A 9,427-nucleotide genomic window follows, 5' to 3' on the forward strand; every position below is an offset into this window, starting at 1 on the left:
CTGAAAAAATCACCATGCATCCATCAGTTAATTCTAAACTGGTTTGAAATGGATTAACGTAATATTTGAAAGAATATGTAAAAACTTAACGGTGGTCTGATGTACCTCCTGTATTTATAGAAGATAGAGAGGGAGCAAGATACTCCGCTGGTGGTGGCTTGCGTCATTTCATCTCTGTCCACCCATTTTAATCCTGTTTGGGGTCACGGAGGACAGTCAGCTCACAGGGTACGCCTTGGTCAGGTTGCCAAGGGCTCACAGGACAATTATTGACCTGAGTTTTTCCGCACTGCATTCTCCAGAGCTCACCTGTCAGTTGAGCTGTTTGGATGGCACTAATTGACATTTTCCCTTGGATTTTCTGTAGATGAAGATCAAATTTATGTAGGTTATTTACCTTTTTTGTTTTCTGTTCATCCACAATGGCTGTTTCTGACCACCCACTTCGTCGTCTGTTTCTTCTAAACATAGTATAAAACACATCACTTCCTGTGTACTAAATGATTTTTCTAAAAAAAGCGCAACCAGACACAGACTGTTAATGACTCTTATGAATTGATAAAGGCTGATACTGGGACTCTATAAAATCTGATAGGCATGAGAACAGAGATTATTTCACACTACTGGCAAGAGGGACAAAGACATGATGGTGGTGGCCTTCATCACTGCATTCTGTATTTCCTAGATGGATCATGGGATAGCTTCTGTGGGGGGTCTGAGCCCAAATCACAAGCCAATGTGACTGGGGACGTTGGCCTGAGTCTGGCCTATCTCGGAATTTCAGCCTTTCACCCATGCAGTCACTCAGTACTTGGTTCATGCTGAGTTTCATAGAAATGCTTTAATTCTTGGCTTTTCAGGCTGTTAAGAGTTCCTCTCTATGGAGTCCATCACTGATGAAAGGCAACGACAAAATCTAGTGTCATGATTTCAGCAAATAATGTAGGCGTGCAGGAGCAAAACAAACACAGCAGGGAAAGCTGGAGTGAGAAAGCTCTGTTGTGAAACTGTGGTTATCAGATTACTTAAGGCCATATTACTGTGTTGAGAAATATGTAGTAAAAACCTATTAAATTATATAAGGATTTGGCAAATATCCTATGGCTTTGATGGTTGATACTGATTTTATGCTGAGGCTATCAATGACTAATGTTTTGACCCATTATCCAACATGACTTTTTCTGCTTTCATGTCCAGAAATTCAGAAGTATCTCAAGTGTTTCCTCCATAATTTCTTTCTTATTAAGGTGTGAAAGCCTTTCAATCAGCTTCATGGAACATTAAAACACTCTGATGAAACATTTTTTATTGTTAACAGCTCTTTAAAGCAGTATTAACTGATTTTTTAACAATATGGGGGCAGTGCAATAAACTGTAAATACAACACTGACATATTAACAACTTTAAAAGTTGTTACAGCAACATGTCAGCAAACATTTGTCTATTTAAACATCTATCAGACATGGAGCAATGTTAGCATTAATTGGGAGCTGTGCTTCTGGCCATCTGATGAATGTAAATATTCACTGTCCTTATAGCTCTTTTTTGGTTGTTACTAACTTCTAAGGGAAATATGTGGCCCTTAAGCTGCTAAAGGCTCCACTATGTTCACCAGCTAGTCGCTCTTTCTCTTTCTGTTGTTTGGTGCTGTGCAAGCAACATCTGCCTAGTGAATATGAAATTGTCTTTGATCAGAGTGGTGAGAGTGAACCAAAACAATAAAGTTGTGGGCCAGAAAACCAAAACACTGAGCTGAAAGATGCTAAATGCTCCATAGGACTGAGGGGAACTACAGTGCTGGGTGGTAATTCTTTGAGGTAATATGGTATTAGTCACTATGAGTGACTAATACCATATTACAAATCATCATCTGACCCATTTTTTAATATAGAAATATTGATTAGTGCAGCTTTAAGGTGGTGAGACTTAACATTATCACTTATTCAATGCTGGCAGAAAAAGAATACATTACATTATATTACTGCCTTTATTTAAAAGAAAAAAACAAAAATGTAAATGAAAATTTACAATATAATGACAAAGATTTTTCAGACTTCTTAATTGTAGCTTTGTTCAGAGAGGAAACTCTGTCATGGTATTTGACACAATGACTGGCCATTTTTAATTAAAAAATCGAGATCAGCATATTACATCAATATATCAACATATCTTTAAATAACTTCTATGTAATATATAATATAATGTAATCAAATGTAAATGTATGGTATTTATATAATATATAGTAAAGTATATGTCAAATGTACACATAGTCTATTTTTTATGCTTTTTACTTCAAAGTAAACAAGTATCTTTGACTGTATGTACAATTCAGTTTATTTCCATACCAAGCATACACTATATTTATGATTTGTCAAAGTACACATCATATAACTATTCAAATACACTTTTAGCCATACAGTTATAGGGGTGGATACATGTATCCCTTTTAATTATTATGGAAATCTACTATCATTACTGTACATACTACAAACTGTACATGTCATTTTGGATACACAGTATTTATGTCTATTAAGGAAAAATACTGAATAGCCACAGGAAGTACATGAACCTTTTCATTTATAAGTCCCTTCAACTTTCCCAAAATGCACAGCAGGTGGCAGCAACACACTACTTTCCTCTGTGCTGTAGCATGAAGCAGAAACATGCTGCACACTGTTCTGCTAAATTAAATCTCAATTGTTGTCAAAGCACACTCATTATATACAAGATATAAACAAATAACTATGGAAATATAGTTAAAAGAAATTATTACCTCTCATGCATGAATAACATTTCTTGCTAGTATATGGGAGGTGTTCAGTGTGTCACTCGGAGTGACTTAAAAACAAGTACCATTTAGTTTTCATTAGTAACTACAGTATTTACATGACAAAGGTTGCTTAATTTGGAAGGATGAATGTGTACCACCACGCAGGCTGTGTGTCCAAACCCTCCGGAGTCTGCGAGTCAATGTGCACTTTATCAGTTTGTTCAAACTTCAGTTGAATTTGACGGAGATGGAGACAAGCAGCAGACACCATAGAGAGGAAACTGATGCAACCCACACTGTCTAGAACTCATCAAAAATAGGCCTAAGAGACTAAAAAGGGCTGCTGACAAGACCATTTTAGTCAAGCCTGAGCCAATTCCCAAACCAAGTCCAGTAGAGTTTTGAGTCCAGAGTGAGACCAGAGCAACTCAAGTCCCATCCAAGATTGAAACGGTCAAAAACACGAGCTAAAAAAGTACCAGAGAAGCTTGTTAAAGATCAACAGAGATACAGCTCTACCTGCAGGAACTCTGTACTAAACACCGAGGAGCATAACATACACAGGTTTCTATAAGTGCACTTTCTTGAGTTGTTTTTAAAAGCGGGAAGAAAATAAAGGTGGAGAAAAATTGATCTATGAAAATGATTAAATAAGCAGGAAAAAGCTGAGTTCAATCATGGCAGAGACCTGTTTAAGAAGTCAAAAAGAAGTCCTCTAGACCAGACTAAAGAACTACAGCCCTGCCAGTCATATCAATTCATTTCAAAGCTTTCTCAGCAGTCCCCACTGAGTCTTACCACTACTGTTCTTCGATCTGAAAGATGCCTTCCTGCTTCATGCTGAATCTATAGTTATGTCCTCCTCACTGCCTTTCATCGACATTGATTGCAGGTCTAGCGGCTCTGGTGTCTCCTGCCCTACCGACAGGCACACGTATCCACAGACATGCCGGGGTAAACTTTGAGCACCATATTCCTGTGCAGGTCGAGGAAAAGTACGCTGAGAGGACTCATCTTCTCCGGTACACAGCACGGCTCGGGAACACCGGGGACTATTCCCACAGCTCTGACGATGCTCTGGATGGTGGCATGATTGGATGGACGCACCACCTGAGGAAGTAAGCAGTGGTGAAAAGGAATTATTACTACAATGCAACTGACAAGAACTCCACTGTCTCCACTGTGAAAATTAAAGTAAATATCCAAAAAGATACCAAGGAACTGGTTACTGCTCCGACTGATACATTTTTAATTGTTTACAGTTGTTTTCAATTTTTATTGTGTTTGCCAATTTTGCCTTTTGCTTTGACAAGTTTTTCTTGACTGATAATGCTTCCATCTCAACGTTTATGTATTTATGTCCCTGCTTTTAATGTTGAGAAGGGTCTGTGTGTGTGATTAGTTATGTAATTATGAAAATAAATCCAGTAAGAAGTTAAAAGGTGTTTCTCTGGATCACCTTAGGGATGGGGAATCCACAGGTCCCGGCACAGTAGTAGGCATCAAACGACTTTGGGGCCAACACCCATTCGCTCCAGCCAATGTCAGCGAAGTCCACCCTGAGGTAGCGCCTGGAGCAAACCCTGGGCTCGCTCCACTGTCTCCTCCTGGCCTTCTTCATTGTCCGCTCATCAAAGCTCAGCACCTGGGCCTTACTCAGGCCCTCGCTGCTTTCCTGACCCAGCTTCCTTCCTGGTTTGACCGCTGCTTTGGATTTGGCGGGGAAAAAGGTGCTCTGCCACAGTTCATGGTTCTTTAAGGTGTTAAAGTGGACCTCTGGAATGTCGTTTGTGTGGATCTGGTGCTGAAGCTCCCTCCGGATCCTTGAGGCTGAGGCGGACGCATCCTCCCCTACAGGAAAGGGTCCATAGCGCTGGAGCGACATGGCTACACTGTTTGGTTCATCTATGGCTCGGTCATCAGCGTACAGCAAAATATATGGCAGGTTGGCTGGAGAGAGGCGTTCGTGGCCGTGAGGACTCTTCTGTTGCATCCGAGCCGCCCCAAACCCCATATCAAACTCCATCGTGACCACAAGCTCTTTGACATCCCTGGCTTGTTTCACCACCGCTGTGATGTCCCTCGATTGCCAAGAGCCTTTCTTGAAAGGGGTCAAAGTTACGTTTCCCAGTGGTGTTGCAAAAGCAGAGTTTGGGGAAGATCCATGGAAGAGAAGCTGTGACGAGGGAGGATATGGATGCTGGAGGCTGCCAGACGGGTGGCGAGGCCTTCGGAAATGCCACGGTCGCTGGTGGTGGCGGGGGCGTTTGTAGAGGAAGTGAAAAGAGGCAAAGAGGATGACCTCCGAGTCTTGGATGGAGGATAAGTTGAATTGGAACACGTCTTTGCCTTGCAAGACTCCTGGGGAATTTGAAAAAAGAAATTATAAAAAGAATGAGAGGACTGACAATAAAAGCAAGGTTTCCATGCTGAGTCAGACTTTTTAAGTATGGGCTAAACATATGAATATTACTCTACTCATCATAATTCTTTCTCATGCAAAGCACGTAAAAACCTTGTTTCTTAACTCTTTTGGAACTGAGAAGAAAAGCTGTGTTTTCATCTTGTCTGCCATGCTTTTTGTACTTTGTTTAATGCTTTTGGGAAAAGATTGATAAATCAAAGATCAATTTTTTTCAGTCCAAGTACAAGTATTAAATCATTCAATCAGTGAATCTTGCTCTGAAATGAACTATAAAGATGACTGAAGCGATCAAGTTGCTTCTTTGAACCTTTTCCCCCCTCTCTTATTTTTTTCTCCTTTAGCATCTCAGTCTGGCATGTTTGACTGACATGAATAACTGCATCCAATATATGTTCTGCAAAATGTTGCTCAACACATGTGACTGACATAAGCAACAGCATGGGAAATATTAAGCACAGCACGGTTAAGTGCCTGCCTCACGCATGACCAAAACCTCATCCTAGATGGCTATCCTCTTGAAGTTCAACCTTGTCTCCCACACTTCCACCACAGCCTGAAAGACAAACACTGGATCGGTCCAGTAGGTCTGTAGCATATGGAAATGCTTATAGGAGAAAGAGCTCCTCTGAGGCTTTTCGCTGTGCAGCCGGTGTCTGGGTGTGATAATAGGTTCTCTTGTCTAACACCTAGACTGTTACTGCTACCGGGGAACTAACAGTGCTCGACACTTAAAGTCCCCCAGTTCACTAAATCACAACTCCGACGGAGCATGGAGGTGAAGATGTGTAGCCCAAAGGGCAGTGGGGGCTGCTCTGTGATTGACAAAACACCTGCATTAAGGATTGTTTAGGACGTCCCACTGATGAAATAATAAAAATCTTTTTTTTTTCAAGGTATTTGTTGTGTATGTGATTTGACTGTTCAAGATTATCTGAATTTTCTGCATTTCTTTTTACTTTGTATGCATTTTCAGTCTGTGAAAGGAACTTGAAATGTAAAGTATAAATTAACAAGTGCCCTAAACAATGAGTGTTTAATTCAAAGATAAGCATAAAAGTGTTGTATTAATTATGTTATATGTTAATGTTATATGTACTTTGGCACCTACTTCCTATCAGACTTGAACTTAGCTTTATGGCACTCGCGTTTTTCTCCTCTGACTAGATCCTTGCTTGTGTTATAATAACCCTCAGATGTATGTGGCTTTGGATAAAAGCGTCTGCTAAGTGAAATTGTAACATAGCAACATTGTACTTTTTAAAGGGTAAATAAACACAGGCTATTATCCTGATTCACATTTTATTAATTTTAAATAGTCTGTGAATAAATACAGACTTTTGTCTTTTTGTAGTGCTTGTAATGTAGTATAATAATCACCAAATTGATATCAGATTAATGATTATGACATGAGTAACACACAATTATGCTTCAAAAATGATAATTCTAATCATTTTTTAATTTTTTTAATTGGGAAATGTTGGTCTTTATTAAACTTACAGTCTTTATTTGAAAATAAATGCCTAATCAATATTCAAAAGTTAATAATAATATCAATAATCTGTAGATATCTGGGGGATTTTTAATAAAGAAGAATAGTGATCATATAAAATAATATACCTACTAAACATTTTGGATATTAGACTCAACTTTCAATGCGCACGCAGTATCTGTTAATTAATTTTGGACAGGATAAACTTTTCTGTTCAGTCCAAAAACAGCGTTCATTGAAAAAATAAACGTGTGGGGTCACTCACTCGGGACAGCTTTGAAACTTCTCACGGTGTTTCCGTCCTTCTGGCTCTGCGGCTCTTTACTGTACTTCTCGTACACTTTGAACATGTTGATGGAGACCATGTCCCGGTTTGCGCTTTCGTGCGCAAAGACGCGCTGCTCTTCAGGCGACGGGACATCGCCACCTTGACGCACGTCTTCACCAAGATCCTCAGTTACGACTTTACCCCAGGTAGACTGCAGAATCACCAATAAATGCAGAATGTGAAAAAGCCGGTTCGCCATGGCTGGTGATCTGGGAAATGTTTCCATGCAAAAAAGACTCTCGGATAAAGTTCTTTATTCTGAGAAAAAGAATCAAAGAAATGGTCCCTCTCTGCTCGCTCGCTGGTTGATGCCCACCCAGACTAAACGGCCGGTATCCAGGTAATCCGTATCAGACCCGCACTCCACGGTTCATGGTCTACAGCTGTTTCTACAATGGGAGGAGACCCGGGGTGGACGCATGCATGAAGCGCTGCTGCTGGATGACAGATGGTGACGCCTCGGAGCGCACAGCCAACGAGAGACATGCAGCGCTTTTAGTTCAGAGTAACTGCTTATGAGTGTTTAGAAGTTTAGAAGAGAATCTGAGAGAATAGTGTGTATGTATTTAATCACGAAGCCATTAAGGTTCAAACATAGAGACCTAAGAAGTTTTAAAGCTGCAGTGTGCAACATAAAAATAACAACACACAGGGTTTTTTCATCATTATTATCAGTATGTGACGGTGTGTGTCATGCCTATATCCTGTTGGCCTTCTTAAAGAAAACTTGCTTTCCAATAAACTGAACCAGATTTTCTGTGGGTGGTTATCAAGTTAATGTTTGTGGTCATGGAGCAGGAAATTGGTAAAAAGTTGGACAAGGATCATTTGAGGGAGACTGTAAAAAAAGAACAAATTGTATATATTCATTTTCTATTGGTAATTTAAAGTGTAACATAGCAAAAAACAAAAAACATTCTCTCACCTACCTCTAGTGCAGAAACTTTTAGGGGTTTTTTTGCACAGGTTTTGATACATCCATCCCTGACAATTCTGTCTCCACCTAAATACAGTGGAGATGAATAGAATCGGATGGATCTCACAGCATTTAAATATTTAAAAATTCAAAAGCAGCATTTCTTCCCACAAACAGTGTCACTATCAAGGTGTGGTCACATCAGAAAGTGCCACAGCAAAATTCATCTGCTTGTCCTTGCAAAGTAATACCAGGTTCAGACTACATGACATTTTTGTCTGATAAGATGTCACTATATCAAATTAGATGATTATAGAGTCATAAATTCTTGCCATGATTTGGCTAAAAGACATGACAGACTACATGTTGCTACCTGACCAATCATATGCTGCAATCCATTGCAAGTAAAAAGTCGATAGTTCCAAGTCGGTTTTCCCGACTTCCAATCTAAATCCAGTGCATCTGCTCAGGAAAACATGGACGCCTGCAACAAACTGATGTTTGGAGGGCCATGTACATGCAGGGTTTCATTCCAACCCAAGACTGAAGCAGCTGATTAAAGAGATTAGCACACTTTAAAAGAGATGGCAGGAGAAGGCTAGTACTGCATACTCACAAAGACTTCTATCAAGCACAAATCATGGAATGGAAATAGCAATGGCAACTACAAAGTTGTTACAGCACATTTCACAACACAAACACTTCATGAAGTAAAAATTGATGAAAAGGTAATTCTGCTTACTGTTCGCTGTGTGCGCCGCCATATTGCTGTGTCAGGCGTGTTTCTGTTGGCGAAATCATGCTAGATGATTCTTGCCTGAGTTTCTGACTTGGAATTCCGACTTGAATGACTGTTCCATTGTAATTTTCCGTGTCAGAAGTTGTTTTTTTCTGAGTGCCAAGTACAATGGATTGCAGCAATAGCTTTCCACCTTTCACGACCTGCATGATGTCATCGGAAGGAGGTGCCAGGGAACGACTTCCAGGAACATGAATGTAAACAAACAATGGCGTCTGAAGTGGTGTGTATGATACTGGCTGTCTATTGTCATGGCGTCATGAACCTTTCTTTTGTTTCCCAGCTCCACCTCACAGCATGAGCCCATCAACAACATCATCCATCTTTTGCTTGTAACTAACTCCTGTTTACAGTTCTGCGCGGAAGAGCGCTCTCTGCACCTATCGGCCAACATCATGGAACACATTGTGGAAGTTGTTGTAATTGGCAAGAGAAGGTAAAAATTTCGGGCATGCTAGTCTTTTTGTCGGGACCTCGTGAGGCGTCCCAGATGTGCATTGGTTGTCATCCACTACGATACACTAAACTAGATGAAACAAATTGTCACACCTGATGCCCATTTTTGGTCCAGACACCCTACATTTGTCAGGTCAGCCTATTAATGGGCCGATATTGTGTAGTCTGAACCTGATGTGCGCAATGTCAGAACCTTACGAACGTAGGGACTCTAGCTGGCAAACAACTAAGACAATAGCAAGCC

General features: G+C 40.3%; 1 protein-coding gene across 2 annotated transcripts; it reads right to left on the bottom strand.

The window, feature by feature from the left end:
- Nucleotides 1-2,351: 2,351 nt before the first annotated feature.
- Nucleotides 2,352-8,947, bottom strand: gdf10b (growth differentiation factor 10b). Of its 2 annotated transcripts, none has more exons than XM_042397928.1 (3): nt 8,671-8,947; nt 4,230-5,131; nt 2,352-3,880 (listed from the first exon to the last, which is right to left on the bottom strand). In XM_042397928.1, exons 1-3 carry the CDS (start codon nt 8,690-8,692, stop codon nt 3,689-3,691), a joined length of 1,116 nt encoding a protein of 371 aa, XP_042253862.1. In that variant the 5' UTR covers nt 8,693-8,947; the 3' UTR covers nt 2,352-3,688. The 2 variants fall into 2 exon arrangements, with proteins under 2 accessions (XP_042253862.1, XP_042253861.1); XM_042397927.1 differs by lacking the exon at nt 8,671-8,947 and adding an exon at nt 6,950-7,740.
- Between the last annotated feature and the right edge of the window lie 480 nt (nt 8,948-9,427).

This window comes from Thunnus maccoyii, chromosome 20, assembly GCF_910596095.1.
Source record: "Thunnus maccoyii chromosome 20, fThuMac1.1, whole genome shotgun sequence".
NCBI classification, from domain to species: Eukaryota; Metazoa; Chordata; class Actinopteri; order Scombriformes; family Scombridae; genus Thunnus; species Thunnus maccoyii.

Coding starts and splice junctions, on each gene's coding strand:
- gdf10b (XM_042397927.1), bottom strand. CDS start 7,238: ATGGAAACATTTCCCAGATCACCAGCCATGGCGAACCGGCTTTTTCAC. Junction 5,132..6,949: donor AAGTTTCAAAGCTGTCCCGA/GTGAGTGACCCC, acceptor CAAATTCCCCAG/GAGTCTTGCAAGGCAAAGAC. Junction 3,881..4,229: donor GTGGATTCCCCATCCCTAAG/GTGATCCAGAGA, acceptor TTACTTCCTCAG/GTGGTGCGTCCATCCAATCA.